Raw genomic sequence first — 27,721 nt, 5'->3', positions numbered from 1 at the left:
CAAATGAGAAAAATAGCACTTGTAATTGTTTCTAAAGGGAAATTAAAAAATTTGGTACAATGTAAGATGTAATACAAGGGTTCAATTGAAGAAATTATCTATGAAAGAGAGAATAAAACACCATTATTTTATGACTAAAATATCAGAGAGTTGCTGAGGGTGATTTTTAGCTCTGTTAAGACTTACTTCAGATTGCCATACTTTGCAATCGGAAAGAACTGTATTAAAACAAGCCAAGCCTGGCCCTGGCCAGTTAGCTCAGTGGTAGAGCATTGGCCGGCATATGGAAGTCCCAGGTTTGATTCCCAGCCAGGGCACACAGGAGAAGTGCCCATCTGCTTCTCCACCCTTCCCCCTCTCCTTCCTCTCTATCTCTCTGCAGCTAAGGCTCCACTGGAGCAAAGTTGGCCCCGGCAGTGAGGATGGCTCCATGGCCTCCACCTCAGGCACTAGAATGGCTCTGGACACAATGGAGCAATGCCCCAGATGGGCAGAGCATTGCCCCCTGCTGGGCATGCTGGGTGGATCCTGGTCAGACGTATTCAGGAGTCTGACTGCCTCCCCACTCCCAACTTCGTTAAAATACAAAAACAAAACAAAACAAAACCAAAAACACAACAAACCATGCTGGACCAGGTGGTGGCACAGTGGATATAGTGTAGGACTGGGACATAGAGGACCCAGGTGGAAACCTGAGATCACCAGCTTGGGTGTGGGCTCACCAGCTTGGGTTGCTGGCTTGAGCCCAAAGGTCGCTGACTTGAAGCCCAAGGTCACTGGCTTGAGCAAGGGGTCACTGCTCTTCTGTATCCCCCCACCCCTGTCAAGGCACATATGAGAAAGCAATCAATGAATGAATCAATGAACAACTAAGATGCCAGAACAAAGAATTGATGCTTCTCATCTCTCCCCCTTCCTGTCTGTCCCTATCTACCCCTCTCTCTGACTCTCTCTCTCTCTCTGTTAAAAATAAATAAAAGATATTTTAACAGTACAAATGGGACACACACACACAAAGACAAAAAACAAACAAATAGGAAAGGCAAAACAAGTGTCCCAATACCCTAAAGTCTAAAACTAACTAAATATGCCTTAATGAAAAATATAAAAGGTAAATAATCATCTTAAAATATTCAGTTTTGTTGAATATGAAAAATATTGTTTTTATTAGTTTGTAGAAGCATTACTATTCAATGTTTTAATTACAGCAAAATTTATAAAAGAAACTGATTAAATTTTAAACAAAAATATCTATCTCATTTTAAGTCAATGCAAATTTTTACTAATTTAGAAGTCTATACTAGCATTTAACATTTGGGGAATTTTGGAAAGATACATTATTATATATAAAACTGCCTTATAAGATCTTAGGAATAAGAAATGGTTCACAAAATTTTACAAATCTTCCTAAATGGTTTTTAATACAATGAAAATTATATATAGAATTTCATTTTTAATAAAAATTTCAATGATTTTACAATCAAGTTGAAACAGAAGTAAATATGTCTCAATTATTTTGCGGATTAACATTCATAAGAATTACTATAGTTTTTAGCATTTAAAACATACACACATAAAATTGGAAGAGACATATTGGTTAATACTGTTCTAGAAATACTAATGAACTAATAGTTCAGTTGGAAATCACAATTTAAAATCAATATGAGTTAGAAAACATTATTATATATAAAAATTCGAGAAGACATTATTGTCAGCTTACCATTATTAGCTGTAGCAGTACTGTATCTTGTACACATTTACAAATGTTTCAAACTGACAAGATGTTTTAACTGCTTTGCTCATTAGCACATGAAAATATTGGTAGAGCCTGAAATATTATACATTTTATTTATATATACCCTAAAAAGGGTAGTTCCCAAGATTAAATGCTGTTATTTACCTTTTTAAAACACAAATGCCTCATTTTATCTTTATCATTATGAATAACTATGACAGCTTAAAATGTTAAACCATTTTTTAAATATGTTGGTCCTAAAGTGCATTGACTTATTACTTAGTAAAACTCTATCCCCTAGTATAGAGACTCTCAAGCGTTTTGGAGAAGCAGATATGGTTAACACTGTAAACATCAACTGCAATAATCCATTCTAACAGAGTATTGACACTGAGGAACTCCTTTAGTATGAAAACTGTTTAACAGTTACTGCTTCTGTAGCTATAGATCCTCCTCACTACATCATATTATTTTTGGTTCTAGAAGTTCCATCCCTCTGGTATTTCTGTTTTCCTGAAATTGTTTCCAGAATCAGCATATGAAATCTTCCAAATTATTCTGGTTCAAAGGTAGATCCACACTTTTCATATAGCTTAAAGTTTTTTCGTTCTTTTTTTGGCAGGGGAGAGGGTAAAAGGAAGAGAGATGGCCTTGATATCTTGCTAATTTATAGCTAGCATCAGAGTTGCTGGATGTTTCCTGATGGATAAGATTGCCAAAGGAATACATACCATGAGACGGCCATGTTATCATAATGAGGACAGCAGTTAACTCTTTCAGCTCAGAAGAGAATAATACAATAATTTGCTAATAGTTATTAGGCATTTGCTATTTTATGAACATAAATATTTTATCTACTTTACAAAGTAATATTAATTAAAGGTACATAAAATTATTTGCCACAAAACTTCACCACCAAAAATTTCTTACTATTTCCCTTAGCAATTATTGAACATTTGTTAGAGTATCTGATACTTGTTCAAGTATCAATACAGGTGTTATAAAGCAAAACACACAGCTGGGAAGTATTTTATTTTTTTCTACTTCATATAACATTGTTCAGGACCACAAGATTGTAAAGGTCTCTTTCAAGCAACTTTTAGGATGTAGGAGTATCACTTAAAAATATTTACTGATGCTATAAATATTACTGCTTTTCTACATACTGACAATTTTAATGAATGCCATGTCCATTATACCTTTTGCTCCTTTGGTCAGAAAGAATAACAGAAACTTTTAATGTTTATATAGTTAAAAAATAGTTTTTAAAAGCACCCAAACAAACCAAGTCTACATCAACAAATGTTAAAATTAGTTTTACTTGTTATGATTAAGAATTTTTAACAATGACATACTGAAGCATGTATAAGATTTTGAAAATTATATACAATTTAAAAACAAATTCAAATTCATAAATAAAAAGATTAATGGCCAAATTAAAGAAAGTTTAAGCATCAGATTTAAAATATCTTAATTTTTCAGCTATTCAGAAATATATTTTGTGAATAATAAGAATTACTTCATAAATATATATGTATAAATATAAATATTTATCTACAGGTTCTGCAATGCAGGAGAAAACCCTTTAAAGAAAAAAAATCTCACTTTTAGATTATCAGAATATTGTCATATTTACCCTTTAAGTGAAGTATGATTATTATTCCAGGTGCTCTTGGCACAAATTTTTAGGAGAAGATCGACACAATTTTAAAAACACAATGCTTTTATATTTTATTTACTGGAATATGAAGGATCAAACAGAATTTAGAATTCTGACAAAAAAAAAAAAAAAGCAATCCAGATAACTTCAATTGCTTAATTAAATACAAAAAAAAAATTTGTTTAAAAAAAACCCTTAAACCTGTCTTTACATCTGGAACATGTAAAATTTTACCAGCAACAGGTTTTCTTCAATCCCTTCAGCAAGAATTCCCAGCCTTCACACAAATGTAACATTGTCTTTTTCTATTCATATATGACTTAGATTATACCCCAGTATATAGGGACAAAAAATAAATGTATAATAAAAAGATTGGATAAATCAGGAGAGGCTTTTTGGTCTTGAATTCTTCACCCACTAACAACGAAGCAGCACTGTAGGCAGCCCAAAACACACCAAACAGCTTTAAAAAAAAAAAAAAAGGGCAGCATATTAGCAAGTCAGTTAATATTGTACATGTTACTTAGTAAAAATATTTACAATACTATTTAAAACAACCCTGACAACCCATTGTGGTAAACAATAAAACTTATTAAGAATGTCAGCCCTCACTCTGCTCCTTGACTTCTGCAAATAAAGTGTTTTGTTACCAAACTTGTCTAATCAAAAGAATCGCCTAGGGTGCTTGTTAAAAATAAAATCTTGGGATTCATTCTAGTTCGGATGAATCAGAACTTATATAAAAAGGGTCTAGATATTAAGCTTTTAAACTAGTGTCCCTGGTGATTTAAGGTAAGGCAACTTCTGGAAAAACTATTATTGGGCCAAATTGCTGCAAAAAATCTAATTGCTGGGAAAAAAATCAACTCTTACACAATAAATTTTTTCCTTTACTTTCTTCTAATTAAGAAAATAGATTAAGTAAAAATTTCACACAATGTTTATTAAGTATCACAGCATTTTCCCAGGAATAGATAGAAGTACAGGATTAAATAAAAAGGAGAAAAAAACAGTAACATTTTGGTCAAGAGTTTAATTAAATAAAATATACTATGGTTTTCTGATTATACGCATTCCTAATATTAAATTATATCCACTGGAAATTTATGTAGCACTTATTAATATAGTTACTGAAGCCATTTTACAGATTAAAATGAAAGAGATAACTTCAAGGGTAGAAATCAGGGAAACTGATAGAAACAGACTTGGCACAGAGCAGGTTTCTTAACCTGTACTACTGGTATTTGGGGGCTGGATAATTGTGGGTAGCTGTTATATGCATTGTAGAAAGTTTAGCAGTATCCCTGGTCTCTACCTACTATATACCAATAACATTCCACCACCACTCCAATTTGTGACACCCTAAAATGTCTGCAGACATTGCGAAATGTCCATGGGGGGAAAATTGCCCTCAGTTGAGAATCACTGGTACAAAGGTAAAAAATATGTATTAGCAGATGGATTAAAAATGTATTTGACATGGCCCAATGCTCTACTGTGCTTTTAAAACTAAACTAAAAAGAAAAAAGAGAGAAAACAAAACCCACATATATATCTTAAGCCTACAAAAAAGCATAGAAAAATATATGAAGAAAAATTATGATCAGTTGCATTTGTATGTCATGCTAAAAATTTTTCATTGTAAATAAATGGTTAATATAGATTTAACTTTTTAAAAATTAGTGGTTGTAGATTAAAGTATATTCTGATACTAGAATTAACTGATGAGAGTTCTGCAGCAAATTCCTCAACAAAACTTGGACTGAAACAAGAAGTGTGTACAACAGCTCACCACACACAGAGGATTAAGTGATTAAGAAAAAAATTCTGTCAAAGAAAAATGTGAGGTGTAAAAACAATTTTACCCTAAAAATTTAATAATAAAAATAAGATTTTACATTTTATAAAAAAACATTCATATGTTGTATAAAGAATATTAAGGACCAATTGAACTTAATGACTAAAAATGATCAGAAGACACAGTTTTAGCAATTTTGGGTATAGTCTTCACAGTATTCAAACATGCTTTACCCCAAGTTAAACACATACACACATAAGTAGGAAGTGATTCTGAATGATTCAGTAAAGTGGTATGTTCACTAAAGCTAGATAATTAAATGCCAACCTGTGGCTATATTCTATACTAAGTGCTAATGATGGCAATTAAAAATTTTTTTAAGATTAGAATGTAAAGGAAAGAAAGATCTTGGTTTCTAAAGTGTTCAAACTGTTCAAACATGCAAAGATATTCTCAAAATATTCTTTTATAATATTTGTAGTAATAGCCACCACCCGTGGGCCTACTTTGTGTCAAGCACTGTACCAGGCATTATATATATTTTAAAAGCTTCATAACAAACCCTAAAGAGTAGCTGTTAACATTCTCATTTTGCAGAAGAGAGTAAGAAAAGATATCTCAAACAGGGTGGATAACAAGTAAGTGGCAGAACCAGGACTTGAATTCAGAAATGACTGGTTCCAAAATCTACATTCTACTCAATACCTAATGCTTATATAATATCAGTATTAGCCTGTAGTTACTAATTCTAAAATAAATAATTTATTTTATACTGGAATTGTAATAAATAAAACCAAATGTCATAAAAATTAAGTGGCACTACTTAAAAACAAATACTTTCGTGTGAATGTTACATAACAGCAGTTCTAAAAGTGATGGTTTTAAAAAGCTTTATTTTCCATAAAGGAAAAAAAATTACAGTCCTGAGCTTTAATAAACATACTCACAAGAGAAAAAAATACATTCACTGTGTAATATACATACATATGCTAAAGCAGTCATATATTATCCAAAGTTGTTCAAAATTAATAAATGCCAAAATTTAAGTTATATGACTACTGATTATTAATACAAACTATTATCAGTAAATGTTTAAAATTGGTATATATTTATATTGTTAATGTAAATTTTACACTGCCTATGTCCTTACTTCTGCAATACAGAAAAACCAATTTATCAGAATATTTTCTATCATATTTTTGAAGGAGGCTACAATTCAGATAAGAATAACAGTTATTAAATACATGTCCACTGGACTTTAAAATATTTCCCATAAAATGTCAGATACATTCATATTATAGAGAAGAAAAATTCAACATTCTCTGAGTGTAATACCCTGAAGCCTGATTAATTCTTTGCTCTTTATTTCCTCCTAGATATACATTATAATTTCTGATAATTAAAAGGGGAAAAAAAAATACTGTTGGTAAAATCAGTAAGATCACTGTTCCAAAATACTACTAATTGTTAAAGAGTTATAGATTATAATATTCTTAGCCAGAGATCTATTATATTTTTATTATTGGGAAATAGTAAACTACTTTTTATAATACACACTACTTACTTTTATAAGTGTAGATACCACTTCAAATGATCCAACCACCAAAAGTAGAGGGGCTATTACAATGAGAGGAAGTAATGAATATCCTATAACTCCAAGAACTTGGCCATATGCAACCTGTGAATTTTCAAATTTTGAAATAAAGTCATAGAAATCAAGATACTCATTTAAATCATTATTGAACATTATGTCTTCTTTGTTGTACTTACATAAATGGGAAAATTAAGAAAAATCATGATGTATTATACCCATTATAGTTCAAATTATCATATACTGTTATGTTTTTCCTATGCATACATATGTACTTTGAAGTTTAATATGTAAATTAGGTAGAGTAAGATATTAATAATAACTAGTAATAAAATAGAATTACTATAATACTATACTGTAATAAAAGTTATGTGAATGTGGTCTCTCTCTCTCTCTCTCTAAGTGATCTGATACCCTAATACCCTGCTAAGTGATTAACAGGCAGGTTTATGCAATGTGGATATCAAACAAAGGGATAAATCCAATCCCTGAATGGGATGGTGTGAGATTCCATCTTGCTACTTAGAAAGACACACAATTTAAAACTTATGAATTGTTTACTTTTGGAATTTTCCATTTAATATTTTTGGATGGCAGATGATTGCAAGTAACAAAATGCAGAAAGTAAAACTGCAGATAAAACTACAGCACTTGTAAAAATGAAAATGACATCACTCTTCTAACTTTTTGTTTTGCAAAATAGTTATTTTTCTTCAAAATGTATTTTTTAAAGATTTTTTAAATTGATTGATTTTACAGAAGAGGCAGAACAGGAAGTATCGACTCATAGTTCCTTCACTTTATTTGGTCGTTGATTGTTTGTCATATGTGCTTTGACCGGGCAAGCCTGGGGTTTCGAACTGGCAACCTCAGCATTCCAGGTTGATGCTTTATCCACTGTGCCACCACAGACCAGGCTAAAATGTATTATTTAGGTTAAAGCAGTGCTCGGCAAACTCATTAGTCAACAGAGCCAACTATCAACAGTACAATGATTGAAATTTCTTTTGAGAGCCAAATTTTTTAAACTTAAACTATATAGGTAGGTACATTGTTATTAACTTAATTAAGGTACTCCTAAACTGGCCTTTGCTAAAAACGTCCTCAATCTGATTGAGCTGCATGTGGCTCGTGAGCCACAGCTTGCCAACCACTGGGTTAAAGTGAGTTTGGTGTATTATTTAGTTTTAAATGAATAAATATGAGTTTTAAATTTTTATTTTAATTTATAAAACGATAAATATAACCCACATAACGAAATCTCTTTGGAGACCTGATATCAGAACATTTGAGAATTACTGTAAGGGAATAAACTGTATGCTTCCCTTCCCTGAAAAGCTGTAAATTACTTATGAGTGAAAGGGGATCTTTTCTTTTCATTTCATTTTTTATTATTATATAATTTTATAAATTTTTATATTAATTCATTTTAGAGAGAGAGGAAAGGAGGGGGAGAGACTGGGAAAGAGAGAAAAACATTGTTCTGTTCCTCTATGAGCCCTGACAGAGAATTGAATCAGCAACCTCTGTGCAGCTGGTTATGCTCCAACCAGCTGAGCTATCTGGCCAGGGCTCCACTTCGTTTCTTATATTATTAAGTATGTACAATACTAATATGTAGATCCTCTCAAAGGAAGTAGCATAACATAAAAGCAATTCTAGGAAAAGGAAACAGTTATGATAAAAATAGCCACTGAGCCCTGGCCGGTTGGCTCAGTGGTAGAGCGTCGGCCTGGCGTGCAGAAGTCCCAGGTTCGATTCCCGGCCAGGGCACTCAGGAGAAGCGCCCATCTGCTTCTCCACCCCTCGCCCTCTCCTTCCTCTCTGTCTCTCTCTTCCCCTCCCACAGTGAGGTTCCATTGGAGCAAAGATGGCCCGGGTGCTGGGGATGGCTCCTTGGCCTCTGCCCCAGGCGCTAGAGTGGCTCTGGTTGCAACAAAGCAACGCCCCGGAGGGGCAGAACATCGCCCCCTGGTGGGCAGAGCGTCGCCCCCTGGTGGGCATGCCAGGTGGATCCTGGTCGGGCGCATGCGGGAGTCTGTCTGACTGTCTCTCCCCGTTTCCAGCTTCAGAAAAATACAAAAAAAAGAAAAAAAAATAGCCACTGATAGTATCTTCAGTATCAAAAATAAAGCTTTTCATAAAAACATAGGTTATTTTTATTTATTTATTTATTTTTTTAAGTGAGAGGAGGGGAAATAGTGAGACAGACTCCTGCATGCACCCCAACCGGGATCTACCCAGCAACTACTATCTGGCACTGATGCTCAAATCAACAAAGCTATCTTCAGTGCCTGAGGCTGACAGACCAATGAGCTATCCTCAGCATCCAGGCCCAATGCTTGAACCAATCTAGCCACAGGCTGCAAAAGGGGAAGAGGGAGAGAAGAGGGGGAGAAGCAGATGGTTGCTTTTCTTGTGTGCCCTGACTGGGGGTAGAACCCAGGACATCCATACTACAGGCCAACACTCTATCTACTGAGCCAACCAGCCAGGGCCTCAAAGGCTATTTTTAAAATTAACCACTTACTTCTCCACCGAGAACTCTGGCCAGTAAGAAAATTGTTAGTGAACCAAATATCCAGATGGTTATAATCCATGATACCACCTAAGGGGAAAAAGAATCATGCAATTAACATCTTTGTACCAAATAAACTAGTAAGTTCCTGGGAACTAAATTCTCTGCCATATAAGGTACTCTGGTATACCCACTTTCAGGTCATACAGAGGTTTTTGTGGTTCCCAAGTATCTTTCCAAAACCTAATAAGAATACAATGTGGTAATTTTACATTCAAATTGAAAATTTAGCAACGATCAATTTCCTAAGGAAACCTCAGTATTTCAAGAACTATGATAAAAGATTACTGTAAAAAGAGAACAAGATGTTTATTCCCAACCCCCTGGTTTACACCATCCTTCAAGGAAAATTCATCTCTGAAACAAGCTACCAATCTTCTTGGATGTTCTGTAAAGTTTATATTAATTACACATTGACCTAAGTAATAGAATGAAAGACATTTCAGACAATTTTGACTCCTGAGACTTAGCATAATAATGATACATGCATGTATTTCCAACTTCGATCTGGAGGGCCTAGAAATGATAGCCCAGCAGCTGCAAAAGCATACTATTATCCAGGTTCCGGTTTCTAAATATCATTCTAGTAAAAGAAACTAGGACTCCTTAGAGAAATGGCTGATTCCAGGATTGAAGCAGGTAAAATAAAAGATAAGGTCAGAACACTTTGTGGAGTCAGAAGAAAAGAAAGTGTACAAAAAAGAATAAGAATATGTTAGAAGGACACAGAAATTAATCTGCAGGAGCTCCGAATAACTAACGCTGAAACAATCTCAGCATGAGGGAGTGATTTATGCATGTTGTGTTTTGATGATAAAGATAAAGCCCCTGGAAGTAGGACAAAGCACTACATAAAAACAAATACTGAGGCCCTGGCCGGTTGGCTCAGTGGTAGAGCGTTGGCCTGGCGTGCAGGAGTCTTGGGTTCGATTCCCGGCCAGGGCACACAGGAGAAGCGCCCATCTGCTTCTCCACCCCTCCCCCTCTCCTTCCTCTCTCTCTCTTCCCCTGCCACAGCCAGGGCTCCATGGAGCAAAGTTGGCCCAGGAGCTGGGGGTGGCTCTATGGCCTCTGCCTCAGGCGCTAAAATGGCTCTGGTTGCAACAGAGCAATGCCCCAGATGGACAGAGCATCGCCCCCTGGTGGGCATGCCGGGTGGATCCTGGTCAGGCGCATGCAGGAGCCTTGTCTGACTGCCTCCCCATTTCCAACTTCAGAAAAATACAAAAAAAAACCCAAACAAAAAAACCCCAAATACTGATAAATTTCTTATCATTTATTAAAACATTTACTTTAAAAAACAGAACTAAAAATGAATAAAAGGTATGAACATGATTATGAGTTTGGTGTTTCAAACTCTTCCTCCCTTGGGGAAATCAGAATGGGTACAGGCAGCCCTTAAGTTTACTTCTGGTCAGATGGGATTAGTTCCATCCATTTACCTTGGTCCCTATGCAAATATTAATACTTTATCTCTCTATTTTTTTAGCGAGAGAGAGACAGGAGGTTGAGAGAGATGAGAAGCATCAACTTGTAGTTGCAGCACTTTAGTTGTTCATTGCTTCTCATACATGTCTTGACTGGAGGAGTAAAAAGAGCCAGTGACCCCTTTCTCAAGCCAGCAACCTTGTGCTTCAAGCCAGCAACCTTTGGGATCAAACCAATGACCATGAGATCATCAACATGATCCCATGCTCAAGCCAGTGACCACACACTCAAGTTGCTGAGCCCGCGATCAAGTCCAGCTGGTGACTTCGGGGTTTCAAACCTGGGACCTCAGCATCCCAGGTCAATGTTCTATTCATTGTGCCACCACTGGTGAGGCTATTAAGACTTTCTATGTGAATAATGATGTAGAAACATTTGGAAAGCATTCATCTAAGGTACTCGCCACATATTTAAGAATAATTAAGAACAGTTCTAAGAATGAACAAGAAATAATGGCAGAAGTAAAGCTTTTCTCAAATTTAATGTAATACTATAGTTAATATTTGGCTATCTTTAATTTTAAAAGTCTTAAAATATTTGTAATTCATATTAAGTAAGATATACTTACCCTGAACTGCCCATATAATGATATCATGGAAAAGAAAAGAACAACAGCCAGAGGACCCCAAAAGTCAGGATTGTCTCTCACCACTTGTCTATTAAAACCAAGTGATGGCATTGGCATCAAAACACATCTGATTTTGTAGTAAATATCCTTTAGATCGATATCCAGTTCTTCCCTATAATTGTAAAACAAAAATTTTTAAAAGGCACATAACACTTTTGAATACTGAGATAGTTCCAGAAGAACTAAGTTTAAATATAATGGTTTAGTCTTTTTAGGTCAATGAAACATTTGCATTTGAAGTACCATATTTCACTGACTGCAAGGTGTCCACTTTCAACATTTCAACATCTCCAAAGTTGGCATGAATCTCACAATCACTGGTGCCTTATAATTGCTGTCAGCCTGAAGTGAAGCAAGTTCTTCCAAGATCTGCCTTTCCTTTTGCCAGTCTCCTGAAGGTACCACCAATCTGGGACTTTAAATAAAATTCTCTGCTTGAGACTTTTTTTGGACCATACTGATAACTCAGACTGCAATTCTATGTAAGAACTGGAACAGAGTTTACACTCTCAGGGGGGAAGTTTTTTTCCAACACCCCACCCAGTGCCAAACTGAGACAAATAAAGTCCCCACTGTGTCTTTTGTATGGTCTGTTATTTTTCATTTATTCTGAAACCAAGGAGATAGCCCTTTGATATCCTAGGTTTACACTATCTTAAGCACTTTTTCTTTCTTATTGATACATATAAAATAACTGCACCTTGTAATCCATAGCATCTTAGATTTGAATGAATATTGTATATTTAGAAATAAAATGTTTAGCACTTCATCCACCAATAATTACTACAGAGAATAACTTGGTAATGCCTAGATTTTACAAAGCTATAGGTTCTTCTTTTCAAAATTGTTAAATTCCTTTTTTTCCAAGTGATAACACAGTCACTTAAAAAAAACACACATGAAAGTCTCCTTCTAGTCCTAAATGGTAGTTCTAGAATTTCTATTCAGGAGAGGTTTAGGAGTGATAATTTTTTTAGAAGTCTTAAATTTCATAAACTGAATTTCCACTGCAAGCACCCAAGTGTTCTGCCTTTTAAGATTGCATGTTTACTTGAGATAGTTATAGACTCAGGTAAGCCCTAACACTTTAGAGAGCGAGAGCAAGAAAGAGAGAGAGAGGAAGAGGGAGAGAGAGAGAAAGTGTGTGTGTGTACACATGTAAGAAAGAGGATTATGATTCTTTTAATTTTTGCAATTTAGGTTAAAAATATTATCTCATTATTTTAATTTATCTAATTACTAGTAAAACTGAAAATACCTAAAGCTTTAGATCAAAAAGGTAAGATTTTCCATACTGATCTTTAAATAACAATGAAAAGAATATAATGATCCTACAAATTAGCTCTAGAAACCAAAAATACATATTATTTTTACATACAAGAGTGGCTTGTTATCTTCAGGATCATCATCTTCAACTTCCAAAAGCCAGCCATATCCTCTTTGTCTCAGAAATGTAGTAGCTGTAGATTCTTTGATAAAATCTCCACCAAGGTTTAACTTGACATCTGGGGCTGCTATTGAACCACTGAGCTCTTAGGAGAAAAGAGGACAAACAATAAACCAAAGTAAAATGTGTCAATGTTAACTATATAACCATATATTCAACTAAGAAAATTATCATTTGAAGACTTGCTATTGCATATAATCTTTTTTTTTTTTTTTTTGTATTTTTCTGAAGCTGGAAACAGGGAGAGACAGACAGACTCCCACATGCGCCCGACCGGGATCCACCCGGCACGCCCACCAGGGACCACGCTCTGCCCACCAGGGGGCGATGCTCTGCCCCTCCAGGGCATTGCTCTGTTGCGACCAGAGTCACTCTAGCGCCTGGGGCAGCGGCCAAGGAGCCATCCCCAGCGCCCAGGCCATCTTTGCTCCAATGGAGCCTTGGCTGCGGGAGGGGAAGAGAGAGACAGAGAGGAAGGAGGGGGGGGTGGAGAAGCAAATGGGCGCTTCTCCTATGTGCCCTGGCCGGGAATCGAACCCGGGTCCCCCCGCACGCCAGGCCGACGCTCTTCCGCTGAGCCAACCGGCCAGAGCCGCATATAATCTTTACAATCTTCATATTTTAACATTACAGATATCTAAATATCATTTATTTTACAGTAAGAAAATGAAAAATGAGTAAAGACATATGAAAGGTTTTACAGCTAATTAGCTAGATTGATACCAGAATTTAGACTTATAACAATAACTTAATCTTTTTAAATTATTTTTTTATTTTTTTTTTACCGAGACAGAGAGAGAGTCAGAGAGAGGGATAGACAGGGACAGACAGGAAAAGAGAGATGAGAAGCATCAATCATTAGTTTTTTGTTGTGCATTGCGACACCTTAGTTGTTCATTGTTTTCTCATATGTGCCTTCACCATGGGCCTTCAGCCGACTGAGTAACCCCTTGCTAGAGCCAGCGACCTTGGGTCCAAGCTGGTGAGCTTTGCTCAAACCAGATAAGCCTGCGCTCAAGCTGGTGACCTCAGGGTCTTGAACCTGGGTCCTCTGCATCTCAGTCCGACGCTCTAGCCACTGTGCCACTGCCTGGTCAGGCCAATAACTTAATTTTATTCAATGATTTTACCTTATTTGTTTATTTATCTTAATTTTAGTGAGAGGAAGGGAGGCAGAGAGAGACTCCCGCATGTGCCCAGACTGGAATCCACCCAGCAAGCTCACTGGGGGCAATGCTCTGCCCATCTGGGGCCTTTGCTCCGTTGCAACTGGAGCCCTTTTATTAGCACCTGAAGTGGAGGCCATGCAGCCATCCTCAGCACCCAGGGCCAGTTCACTCTAACCAAGCCTTGGCTGCAGGATGGCAGAAGAAAGAGAGAGAGATGGAGAGAGAAGCAAGAAGGGAGGGGTGGAGCAGATGGGCCTATGTGCCCTGACTGGGAATAGAACCTAGGACTTCCAAATGCCAGGCCGACACTTTACTACTGAGCCAACGGGCCAGGGCCTATTTATTTTTAAATATTTGAGGTGACACTGGTTAATAAAATTATATAGGTTTCATGTACAATTCTATGATACATCATCTGTATACTGCATTGTTTGCCCACCACCCAAAGTCAGATCTTCCGTCACCATATGTTTGACCTCCTTTACCTTTTACTTCTCCACAATTCCCCTTCCCTCTGGTAACTACCACACTGTTGTCTGTGCTTATGAGTTTTTCTTCATTTGTTTTTCTTGTTTGTTCAATTTTTGCTTTCAGAATAACTTTAAATTTTAAATGGAAGATATATACAAAATGTATCTTGGATTCACTGCATTAATAGAAAATTATGGTTTCAGAACAAAATGACTGGATAAATTCTTTTTAAAGGCACTATATATATACATATACACAGATATAACTTATTGGCAAAAGGAAAACTACAGGTAATTTTTCTCTACTTTTTAATGTATTTATTTATACATTCTTTCATTTAAATCACCAATTATCTAAGCTAAGTGCTTCATATGTTAATGATTAGTTCTGAATAAATCTGACTAACAAGAGTTCCCTATTATTTCAGCTCATTCCTTTATATAATTATGTCATTCATCTTTAGTTTTGGCAAAAATAAAAGTTATTTTTAGGTCAGTTCTAAAAAAAGGTGATGAAATTGTTACCCACATTACAAAATACATTCCATTTGTAGTGTGCACAGTAGCTTAGAGGTTAAGATAATCATAGTGGTACAAATGCCACATATTCTGGTTGAAAAAAATTGGGAAGAGTGAAGGACTTGCTAAAGTCATATAGGAATTAAGAAGAAAAAAACACATCTGTAGGACCAAACAAGATGCACTAGTCAACAACCATCAATGTTAATTAGAAGCCACATGACTGGAATAGCACTTTAGAAAGTAATTCTGGCAATAGCAAACCAAAACATTCTTAACACAGATGCACCTGCTCTGAAGATAATAATCCAGTATAAAGTCTTAATTTTAAGCTAAATTTTAGGTTAGCTTTGAGAATAGCCATTAATTTTTGGCTTAAACTTTAATCAATGAGTGGCTCAATTATATTATTCACACCTTGGTCTGGTTGTGACAACTCCTGCGATTAATTACAATAAAATGAAGCTAAGTCCTAGCTTAGTTACTAATTAATACAGCAAATTATTAATGTCCTCTGGTCTTCAGTTTCCTATTCAAAGTTCCTTTCCAGGTTTAACACTGTATGATTTTCAAAAGGTTTTTTTTCCTTATTTTTCTGAAGTTGGAAACAGGGAGGCAGTCAGACAGACTCCTGCATGCACCCGACCGGGATCCACCTGGCATGCCCACCAGGGGGGCGATGCTCTGCCCATCTGGGGCGTTGCTCTGTTGCAACCAGAGCCATTCTAGCGCCTGAGGCAGAGGCCATAGAGCCATCCTCAGTGCCCGGGCCAACTTTGCTCCAATGGAGCCTTGGCTGCGAGAGAGGAAGAGAGAGACAGAGAGGAAGGAGAGGGGGAGGGGTGGAGAAGCAGATGGGCGCTTCTCCTGTGTGCCCTGGCCGGGAATTGAACCCGGGACTCCTGCATGCCAGGCCAACGCTCTACCACTGAGCCAACCGGCCAGGGCTCAAAAGGTTTTATCAGGGAGTTTACTCAGCTAGAGATGAAATGCAAGTACTTTTGAATTCACTGTCTTTCCCTACTTAAAGTTTAAAAATGGGCCCTGTAGATGCTATCATAGAATCTTTTTGTTTTTTGGTAATTTTTACTTATGGATTTTAGAGACAGGGGCAGGGAGAAAGAGACTCAGAAACATCGATCTGTTCCTGTATGTGCACTGACCAGAGATCAAACCTGCAACCTTTGAGTATCAGGACAATGCTCTATCAAACCTAGCCATCTGGCCCTGGCTGGTTGGCTCAGTGGTAGAGCGTCGGCCTGGTGCGTGGAGGTCCCGAGTTCGATTCCCAGCCAGGGCACACAGGAGAAGCACCCATCTGCTTCTCCACCCCTCCCCCTCTCCTCCCTCTCTGTCTCTCTCTTCCCCTCCCGCAGCCAAGGCTCCATTGGAGCAAAGATGGCCCGAGCGCTGGGGATGGCTCCGTGGCCTCTGCCTCAGGTGATAGAGTGGCTCTGGTCACAGCAGAGCGACGCCCCGATGGGCAGAGCATCGCCCCCTGGTGGGTGTGCCGGGTGAATCCGGTTGGGCACATGCAGGAGTCTGACTGCCTCCTCGTTTCCAGCTTCAGAAAAATACAAAAAAAAAACCCCTAGCCATCTGGCCAGGGCATAGCATCTTGTAATTAAAATACTCTATCAAAATTACTTTCTGCTTCTTTGTCTTAACTTCAGCTGAAAATGATTTAAGCCCTGGCCAGTTGGCTCAGGGGATAGAGCATCGGCCCGGCATGCAAACATCCAGGGTTTAATACCCAGTCAGAGCACACATGAGAAGGAATCATCTACTTCTCTTCCCCTCCTCCCTCTCCCTCTTCTCTTTCTCTCTTCCTCTCTCGCAGTCAGTGGCTCAACTGGTCTGAGCATCGGCCCTGGTGCTGAGGATAACTGAGTTGATTCGAGCATCAGCCCCAGACGGCGGTTGCCGGTGGATCCCAGTCAGGGCGCATGCAGGAATCTGTCTCTTTATCTCCCCTCCTCTTACTTAAAAAAAAGAAAAAGAAAAGGAGTTCAAATTTAACTAAAATTCAATTTCAACTAGGTACAAGAAATGCTTTTCTTGATTTAACAAGAGGAAGGTCCAGATCAGGAAGTCATTAGTACAACTGTAACATTAAAGGTTGTGGAATTATGAAGCAGGAAAGGACCTTAACAACTGTTTCCTGGCCTGTAGAAAGGACTACACTTAAAGATCTTAATCTAAGCAGACAAGGATATATAAATTATAGTACTAAGGAATGCTATGATGAAGAATTGTGTATTTTTAGCAGTTTGTCACAGCATGGATGCCAGAACCTCAAAAAGACAACTTTAGCGTACAATTCTGTAGTACTTTCCATTCCATGCAAAGTGGGAAAATATCATGAACATATATGTAGGAATGCCACTGACAGCAGTTTGACATCCCCCAGTCCACCCAAGACACAATGTAGGAAACAAGAAAACCAACAGGAAAGTTAAAAACTGTTTGTTAGCCTAACATGTTAGCAAACTAACAAGAAGAATGTAATAAAAAAAAAAAAAAGGAAATAAAAAAAAAGATTCCAAATCACTCCAGCAGCACAGATGTAAGTTAAACCAAAGTAAGAACCAGCTAGCTTGGTTGTCAACTCTAGGATAGGTATCCAGAATTAAAAATCACTAATTTTATTAATTCTTTCTTACTACATTATGTAAAATATTCTTGTCATTTTCCTTTTCTTTTAATTCAGTGAGAGGAGGGAAGGCAGCAGCCAGGCTCCTGCATGAACCCCAACCAAGATCCACCCAGCAAGTTCACTAAGGGGCGATGCTCTATCTGGGTCTGCTGCTCCGTGGCAACTGGAGCCATTTTTTAGTGCCTGAGGCAGAGGCCACGGAGCTATTTTGAGCGCCCAGGGCCAACTCACTCCAGCGGAGCCATGGCTGCAGAAGAGGAAGAAAGAGAAGCGAGAGGGGGAGTGGTGGAGAAGCAGAGGGTGCTTCTCCTGTGTGCCCTGACCAGGAATCAAGGGACATCCACATCCTGGGCAGATGCTCTACCACTGAGCCAACCAGCCAAGGACCTCTTGTCATTTTCGAAGTAAGAAAAATGTCAAAATAGTAATAAACATATGGATTTAAGTGGAAATAATTGTTGAAAAAATCTATTATAACAGAAAAATCTTAAAAATGTTTCCACGCCCTGGCCGGTTGGCTCAGCGGTAGAGCGTCGGCCTAGCGTGCGGAGGACCAGGGTTCGATTCCCGGCCAGGGCACACAGGAGAAGCGCTCATTTGCTTCTCCACCCCTCCGCCGCGCTTTCCTCTCTGTCTCTCTCTTCCCCTACCGCAGCCAAGGCTTATTGGAGCAAAGATGGCCCGGGCGCTGGGGATGGCTCTGTGGCCTCTGCCTCAGGCGCTAGAGTGGCTCTGGTCGCAACATGGCGACGCCCAGGATGGGCAGAGCATCGCCCCTGGTGGGCGTGCCGGGTGGATCCCGGTCGGGCGCATGCGGGAGTCTGTCTGACTGTCTCTCCCTGTTTCCAGCTTTAGAAAAATGAAAAAAAAAAAAAATGTTTCCACTACTAGTTGGGCTCAGAGTGAGGATGATAACAGTTTCAAGTTTTTATGGAAAGCCACCTAGAAAAACTACAGAACAAAATATAACAGTACTTTTCTCTGCCTTTCAATTCAAGTGTTTGAATGGGTGAGGATCCTTTCTCTGAACTTTCAATTCAGCCTGACCACCTTGAAAGATAAGAACTCGGTCAAGTTCAGTATGATAGCAATTTCAGGATAGGATTTACTTGTCTGCCCCTAGACAAGTTCTAGATTTCTGTGAAAGAAAGTATCCTGCAATGAATAATGAACAATTTGTTGGCACCTGCGAACTTCGTATATATGTGAAAAGGCTTTTTCTTATTTAACATGCAGTAAGTACAAAGAATCATCTCATTTCATTTGAAAATAAAACCCATGTGTGCTTAAATTCAAACCAGAACTAAGTATTTGAGCAGCAAAAGAAGCATACATTTCACAGTGAAGGGATAAATTCCATTGTTCCATTTTAGTTATAAAAATATTTTAATGTATATACAGGTCAGTGAAAGATATACAAATACATAATAATTTTATAATTGCTAGACATATTAGAGCTGGCTTGATCATGACATGCTACAAAAACAATTTAAAGCCTTGTTTAAAATTGTCTTAGGTTATATTTTTATTCATATTGTTTTGATTTATGGTTTTAGCTGCCTTACTATTTAATAATGTCAGTAAATTTTCATAATGTTAATTTAAATCAATTAAATCTCCTGGAACTACCTTTAGAAAAATTAAATCCTATTTTGGCATAAACCACTTATTTAACAGAAATTTCTTTTATTTGCATTATGAGTCTTTTAATTTATTTTGAAATAATTATAGATTCACAGGAATTTGCAAATATAGTGCAGAGAGGTTACACGTAACTATTACCCAATTTACCCCAAGGTACCATCTTATGTAACTATCAAAACTAGGACACTGACAGACCTAAAGATTTTACCAGTTTTACATGTACAAATTTGCATGTGTATATAGTTCTATGCTAGTTTATTGCATTTATAGATTTGTGTAATGCCTTATGAGTTTGAAATTTATGAGAGAAATAGATTATTATTATTTTTTTTTTTTTTGTATTTTTCTGAAGCTAGAAACGGGAAAGACAGTCAGACTCCCGCATGCGCCTGACCGGGATCCACCTGGCACACCCACCAGGGGGCGACGCTCTGCCCCTCCGGGGTGTCGCTCTGTCGCAACCAGAGCCAATCTAACGCCTGGGGCAGAGGCCAAGGAGCCATCCCCAGCGTCCGGGCCTTCTTTGCTCCAATGGAGCCTCGGCTGCGGGAGGGGAAGAGAGAGACAGAGAGGAAGGAGGGGGAGGGGTGGAGAAGCAAATGGGCACTTCTCCTATGTGCCCTGGCCGGGAATCGAACCCGGGTCCCCCGCACGCCAGGCCGACGCTCTACAGCTGAGCCAACCGGCCAGGGCCTCAATTTTCAAATATGGAAGAAAAGCCATGTTTTTACTGATGAGAGAGAGAGAGAGAGAGAGAAAGAAGAAGAGAGGAAGAGAGGAAGAGAGGGAGAGAAAAGGGGAGAAACATTCATTTTGTTGTTCTACTTTGTTGTACATTCATGGTTGCTTCCCATATGTGCCCAACAGATCAAATTCACAACCTTGGTGTTTCGGGATGATGCTCTAACCAGCAGAGCTAACTGGCCAGGGCCAAGAAAAGCTATTCTTGCACCCATTATAACATATACATATACATATTCCTTTTCCTTTTTTTAAATTTTATATTGAGAAGAGGGGAGATAGAGAGACTCCCACATGAGCCCCAACTGGGATCCACCCCAAAACCCCATCTGGGGCCGGTGCTCAAATCAAATGTGCTATCTTCAGCTCCTGAGGAGGACCCTTGAACCACCAAGCTATCCTCAGTGCCTGGGACAAATGCTCAGACAAATCTAGTCACTATCTGTAAAACAGGAAGTGAGAGAAGGGGGAGAGGGAGGGAAAGAAAAGCCGATGGGTCACTTCTCACGTGTGCTCTGACCAGGGATCAAACCCGGGACATCTGTACACTGGGCCAATGCTCCGTCTACTGAGCCAACTGGCCAGGGCCCCATATATAAGGTCTACCGGAAAGTTCTGTCCGTTTTGGGAATTAAAAATACAAATTTTTCTTACCATCAATAAACTTTATTAAATAATATAATTGCCATTATTATTAATGATTTCTTGCCAGTGTGAGGGCAATTTGTATATCCCATTTTTGAAAAATGTTTTATCTTTTTTTTTTTTTTAAGATTTTTTTTGTTTCATTTTATTTATTCATTTTTAGAGGGGGGAGAGAGAGGGAGAGAGAGAGAGAGAAGGGGGGAGGAGCTGGAAGCATCAACTCCCATATGTGCCTTGACCAGGCAAGCCTAAGGTTTCGAACCGGCGACCTCAGCATTTCCAGGTCGACGCTTTATCCACTGTGCTACCACAGGTTAGGCTGTTTTATCTTTTGATGCAAAAAATTGAACCAGTGCTTGTTTGATATCTTCTTCATTTTTGAATTTTTGCCCTTCAAAAAATTTTGTAAGGACAAAAACAAGTGATAGTCGGAGGGTGCTAAGTCTAGGGAATATGGTGGATGCGACAGATATGCTTCTGTAGCATTTCTTCCTTGTTGAAATTCATAAAAATTACAGTGGCGTAAATGAACTTTATCAGTAGCCACGGGTACACTATGGCTTTGCACATAAGACTAACGTGAATCAACTTTGTTTTAGTTAATTTGCTATGTCAGTATGTATACATTAAGTGATAAAAATAGAGGCACACATGCGCCAAATAGTGCTTCCGTGTCAAAACTTGTTGTGATAGAAACGGACAGAACTTTCCAGTAGACCTTATATTTCCTTAGTATATTGTATACAAGATATTTGTGATAATACCTATACAGATGTAATTTTTTAAAAATTGAGTAGGGAATTTTTAATTTTTTCATTAATATTATATTTTATTTTCAGAAAGGGGGGAAGGAGAGGAATAGGGATAGAGGGGGAAGAAGGGGAAGAGAGGGAAAGGGGAAGAAAGCGAAAAGAGGGGGAAGAGGTGGGGAAGAAGTGGGGATGAGAGGGAGAGAGGGAGAAACAAAGAAACATCAACTTGTTGTTCCACTTATTTATACATTCATTGGTTGATTCTTTTTTATTGTGACAGAGTCAGAGAGAGAGAGAGAGATAGAGACAGACAGACAGGAAGGGAAACAGATGAGAAGCATCAGTCTACGGCCATACCACCCTGAACGCGCCCGATCTCGTCAGATGAGAAGCATCAATTCTTTGTTGCGGCACCTTAGTTGTTCATTGATTGCTTTCTCATATGTGCCTTGACCAGGGACTACAGCAGACTGAGTGACCCCTTGCTCGAGCCAGTGACTTTGGGCTCAGGCTGCCAAGCCTTGCTCAAACCAGATAAGCCCATGCTCAAGCTGGCGACCTCAGGGTCTCGAACCTGGGTCCTCCACATCCCAGTCTGATGCTCTATCCACTGCGCCACTGCCTGGTCAGGCCATTGGTTAATTTTTATATGTGCCCTTGACTGGGAATTGAACCCAGAACTTTGGTGTATCAGGGTGATGCCCTAACCAACTAAGCTACCCAGCCAGAGCTAGGGAATTTTTTTTAAAGAATCAACAAAAGATACAGGAATCCTTTATCTAAACTACTAACTTGTATGAGAGGTGGTATCCTTTCTGGAGAGGGGAAACCTCATACAAAGAATAAGCTAGATATTTGGTCACCTTAACAAGTAAACAAAAAAATTATCATTTACTCAAAACAGCACTGACAATAATTATTGTATTATTATCTCTAGCAAAGGATTATTTTTTGGGGTTTTTTTTTTGGTGAGACAGAGAGAGGGACAGATAGGGACAGACAGAAAGGAAAAGAGATGAGAAGCAGTAATTCTTCAATGTGGCACTTTAGTTGTTCGCTACTTTCTTATATGTACCTTTACCGTGGGGCTACAGCAGAGCGAGTTACCCCCTGCTCATCAAGCCAGCAACCTTGGGCTTCAAGCCATGACCTTTGGGCTCAAGCAAGTGACCTCACGCTCAAGGCTGGCAATCTCGAGTTTCGAACCTCGAGATTTTATCTACTATGATAGAAACTCTGGCTCTATCTACTATGCTACCACCTGGTCAAGCAGCAGAGGTCTATTATGTTTAGAACCTAATTGATCACAAAAATGTACTGAATTGTAGTTAGTCATTTTTATACAGGAGAATCTTAATCTCCTCAGGCTGCTATACCAAAATACTAAAGACTAGGTACCTTTATAATCAATACAAATTTATTTTTCACAGTTCTGGAGGCTGTAAATCCAAGATCAGGGTACCAATTCCAGTAGCACACCTTTATCTGAATCAAGAAGTCTCACCTGACTAGGCAGTGGCGCAGTGGATAGAGCGTCAGACTGGGATGTGGAGGACCCAGGTTCGAGACCCCAAGGTCACCAGCTTGAGCTCGGGCTCATCTGGTTTGAGCAAGGGGTCACTCGGTCTGCTGTAGCCCCTCCCACCCCCCACCCCACCCCCCATCAAGGCACATATGAGAAATCAATCAATGAACAACTAAGGAACGGCAATGAAGAATTGATGTTTCTCATCTCCCTCCCTTCCTGTCTGTCTTTCCCTCTCTCTCTCTCTCTGTCTCTGCTACCCCAAAAAATAAATAAAGAAGTTTCATGTAGTCACGCATTCATGAAACATTAATGAGTTCCTGCTATGTGCCAGGCTCTGTGCTAAGCACTGGGTATGATATTGGGAGTAAAGTATTGCTTCTAACCATAAAGAGCTCACGATCTAAATCAGCATTGTTTTGTTTGTTTGTTTGTTTGTTTTTTTGTATTTTTCTGAAGCTGGAAACGGGGAGAGACAGTCAGACAGACTCCCGCATGCGCCCAACCGGGATCTACCCGGCACGCCCACCAGGGGGCGAAGCTCTGCCCACCAGGGGGCGATGCTCTGCCCCTCCGGGGCGTCGCTCTGTTGCGACCAGAGCCACTCTAGCGCTGGGGCAGAGGCCAAGGAGCCATCCCCAGCGTCCGGGCCATCCTTGCTCCAATGGAGCCTCGCTGCAGGAGGGGAAGAGAGAGAGAGAGAGGAAGGAGAGGGGGAGGGGTGGAGAAGCAGATGGGTGCTTCTCGTGTGTGCCCTGGCCAGGAATCGAACCCGGGACTTCTGCACGCCAGGCCAACACTCTACCACTGAGCCAACCGGCCAGGGCCCAAAATAAATTTTAAAAATTGGCTTAAAGACTTCTATACTAGATTTTATACATACATACATATATATAATATATATATTTACTGGTTTTGGATGTAAGTTTACACTGTATATTTGAATATTTAGTCTGAATTTCATTATCCATTTATGTATTCATTATATTGGCTTATTCACACATGGCTCATGTTCTTTCAACCGTACTTATGGACCTTGCTTTTATACATATTAACTTAAATAATTCCTACACTATTCTTTTAAGTGGTATGCTTTGGGTTTTTTTTTTTTAATTTTTTATTTTTTATTTATTCATTTTAGAGAGGAGAGATAGAGGGAGATAGAGAGACAAAGAGAGAGAAAGACAGAGGGGAGGAGCTGGAAGCATCAACTCCCATATGTGCCTTGACCAGGCAAGCCCAGGGTTTCAAACCGGCGACCTCAGCATTTCCAGGTCAACGCTTTATCCACTGCACCACCACAGGTCAGGCCGGTATGCTTTGGTTTTATAGGTAACAAAATAATGATTATGGAAGCAGTGTAACTTGTCCAATATCACATTGTTACTGTAAGAGTCAGGACTTTAACTGAAGTCTTCTGGCTCTAAATCTAGTAATTTTTTTTAGTTATACCATCCAAAATGTGCTAAGCTTTGCCTGACTTGTGGTGGCGCAGTGGATAAAGCATTGACCTAGATTGCTGAGATCACTGGTTCAAAACCTTGGGCTTGCCTGGTCAAGGCACATATGGGAGTTGATGCTTCCTGCTCCTCCCCCCTTCTCTCTATTCTCTAAAATGAATAAATAAAGTCTTCAAAAAAATTTTTTTAAAGTGCTAACCTTTGTAGTCTCAACTATCAATATCACAAGAGACATCAGAAAGCAGAAGTCATTTATTCCTATAACAGTTATTTTGTGGTGTTTATATTCTGCGTTCTATGGTAGGTGCTGGGATATACAAAAGATTAGAGAAGTTACTGTTTCTGAGGGAGGGACAGTTAAACAAGGTTTCACTAAGGAAGGAGCATTTGAGTTCAGTCTTAAATTTCAATTTGGGGTAAGGAGGGCTAGGATATGCATAGATTTGGAGATGAAACATCAAGGTAGGGCTCTGGCCAGTTGGCTCAGTGGTAGAGCGTCAGCTCAGCATGTAGATGTCCCAGATTCGATTCCTGGCCAGGGCATACAGGAGAAGCGATCATCTGCTTCTCCACCCCTCCCTCTCCCCTCTCTTCCATTCTCACAGCCATGGTTCCTATTGATACAACCATGGCTCGATTGGTTCCACTGCTGAGAATGGCTCCATGGAGTCTACACCTAAGGTGCTAAAAATAGCTGTTGTGAGCATGGCCCAAACAGAGGTTGCCGGGTGGATTCCTGTCAAGGCTCATGTGGGAATCTGTCTATCTCCCTTCCTCTCAGTTGGAAAAGAAGAAAAAAAAACAAAGAAACATCAAGGCAGGTTTTTGGATACAGGATATTTGTGGTCTAATAGTAAGGCTAGGTATTATTAAAAATGAGAAATATTGACAAAAGGAAGATGTACACTGAAAATTTCTATGTCAAAAATATTAATGGTTAGAGAAACAGTGCAAAAAGGGAGAAGAATCTGCATGACATGCTTAAGAATCAAGGAAAAGACATGAAATTGCAGAGTAAAATGTCTATGTTGGAGAACAATAAAGAAGATTAACAGAGGCTATGAAACTTGCCTGGTGTCACACAGATAACAGTAATTAGTAAAGCCAGGATGCAAACCCAAGACTCTCTACACCATACCTCAGATATACTATTACACTTATAAAAATATAAGAAAGAGGCATCATGGTTTAGTGGAAAGAAATCAGAGAAGACATAAGACTCGATTTCAATCCAGATCCTTCAGATAGAGGTTACTGAACTTCTCTAAGCCCGCTTTATTATAAAATACAGAAATAATAAAACATGGCAGGATTCTTACAAAGACCAATCAAGATGTTTGCTTCAAACGTGCTGTAAAATTACACTGCACAAAGTTATACATGCGAGGGTGTTATTATATGTCTGCAAATCCTTGGATATACAGGGAGTCTATATATCCTTGAAGGTTATGCGGAAAAGTTTGAATAAACCTAATGAATTTTACTTATTCCAGGTTTCTTGCTTTAGTATCTAGACAAGGAGTGAGCTCATTATGTATTCTGTCAGATTTCTTAGGTGTATTTAAGAACGGTAATGTGGAGGGGGGAATGTGAAAAATGTATATATAGGTGGAGGAATCTGAACGAAAATCAGGTTCTGACATTCAATGTTGGCCTTTTTTTTTTTTTAAGTCTGAAAAATTAAACTTGATTTCTCCCTAAGCCCTATGTCACCAACTGTGGAGGAAACAAATTGAAATATTTCGAGTTGCTATATTTCACCAAATATAGGGGCAGTTAGGGTACTGGTTGAAAAACGTACAGGGATTAAGAAGTACAAATTAGCAGTCACAGAATAATCATGAAGATGTAAAGTACAGCATTGGGAATATAGTCAATAATATGTAATAACTATGTAATGGTGTTAGGTGGGCACTGGAAATACCAGGGGGAACACTCTGTAAAGTATATGATTGTCCAACCACTATGCTGTAAACCTGAAATATAAAATACTGAATATAACCAATAATTGAAAAAAACTTTATCAGTTATGTTCTCTATGATAGGTAAAAATTTTTATAACTGATGCACTAAGAAACTGAATTTCTGATGAAATATTACATTCTTCTCTAGACTGAAATTTCTGTAGCTAAGTACAGTATAATGTATCTTTTCATAGGCAGTAAGTTTGGTCACTGGAAGATCACTGGTGTACACAGTGTAATAATAATAAAAGTATGAAAATAAAGATTCCGGTTTCAAAGAGTCTGATGAGGAACAGAGGAAAGGAAGTAAACACAAGTTTGTGGGCTGTAGAAAAATCTCTCCAGTACAACTGCTTCGTCCAAACAGTTGCGACAAGGAAATCTGCAGAAGCTACTGTGAACACCTAGCAGGATTTACAAGAAGCTTCCAATATACCTGGGTCTACTTCTCTGAATATTATTAGGTCAACCACTAAAAAACAAGAAAAAGGGACGGAGGCAAGGTATCAAATTCCATGGATATATAGCGCCCGAATCCAATCCGAGCAAAAGTCAGCAACTGATAAATAAGAGGCACACTCGTTCTCTTCTTGCCACTTACCCTGGCCAATCTACCCATCGGTTTCTTGAGTAACCGCAAGCCATTTCATTAAATATCTTCGGGTTCCGTGGGTGCACTCGAGAGTAGGCAAGTCACCCGGAAAAACCCGCCCCAGACGGAGCGGGGAAAGCTGGAGCTGACCGAGACCCTCGGGAAGCTCCCCCTCGACCCCCGCTCCCGCGGCCACCCGGCCCTCTGCCAAGGCCCCTCAGCGCGGTCAGCTTCCGCTCCGCCCCCGCCCGGCCACAGCCGCCTGAGCCCCAGAAAGACCCCGCAGCGCGGAGCCCGGCGTCCTCCGGGGCGCTGAGCACTTCCAGGGCTCAGTCTCACCTTCCGCGTCTGCTGAGGAGACAAAGGTGAAGTCCCCGTTAGTGGGGGAATACGCCGGGGGCGGGCCCGGCGGCTGCATCTCGCGACCGCTCGGAGCCTGCAGCGGTGGAGGAGGCTGCGGCTTGGCCCAGGCCCCAAGGCGGCCGCGGCGCCGACCCACACGCGCGTCCTACGGCGCGGCCCGCGAGCCGGGAGGTGCAGGCTGGAAACAAGGCCCGTGAGTAGCGCAGCAGGCCGACGAGATATCCCCGAGCCTGCTCCACCAAACTCTCCGCGGTGGCGGCCGCCCAAGCACCACGACGCCGGCGTCTGACAGGACC

General features: G+C 39.3%; 1 protein-coding gene across 1 annotated transcript; it reads right to left on the bottom strand.

Moving 5' to 3' along the window:
- Window positions 1–2,068: 2,068 nt before the first annotated feature.
- On the bottom strand, window positions 2,069–27,721 carry YIPF4 (Yip1 domain family member 4). The gene is made up of 6 exons (XM_066266859.1): window positions 27,402–27,721; window positions 12,857–13,010; window positions 11,419–11,590; window positions 9,315–9,392; window positions 6,758–6,871; window positions 2,069–3,858 (listed from the first exon to the last, which is right to left on the bottom strand). Exons 1-6 carry the CDS (start codon window positions 27,478–27,480, stop codon window positions 3,721–3,723), a joined length of 735 nt encoding a protein of 244 aa, XP_066122956.1. The 5' UTR covers window positions 27,481–27,721; the 3' UTR covers window positions 2,069–3,720.

This window comes from Saccopteryx bilineata, chromosome 3 (genome assembly GCF_036850765.1).
Source record: "Saccopteryx bilineata isolate mSacBil1 chromosome 3, mSacBil1_pri_phased_curated, whole genome shotgun sequence".
Lineage (NCBI taxonomy): Eukaryota > Metazoa > Chordata > Mammalia > Chiroptera > Emballonuridae > Saccopteryx > Saccopteryx bilineata.
The sequence above is the reverse complement of the archived record's forward strand: the minus strand, read 5'-3'. Positions and strand labels throughout refer to the sequence as shown.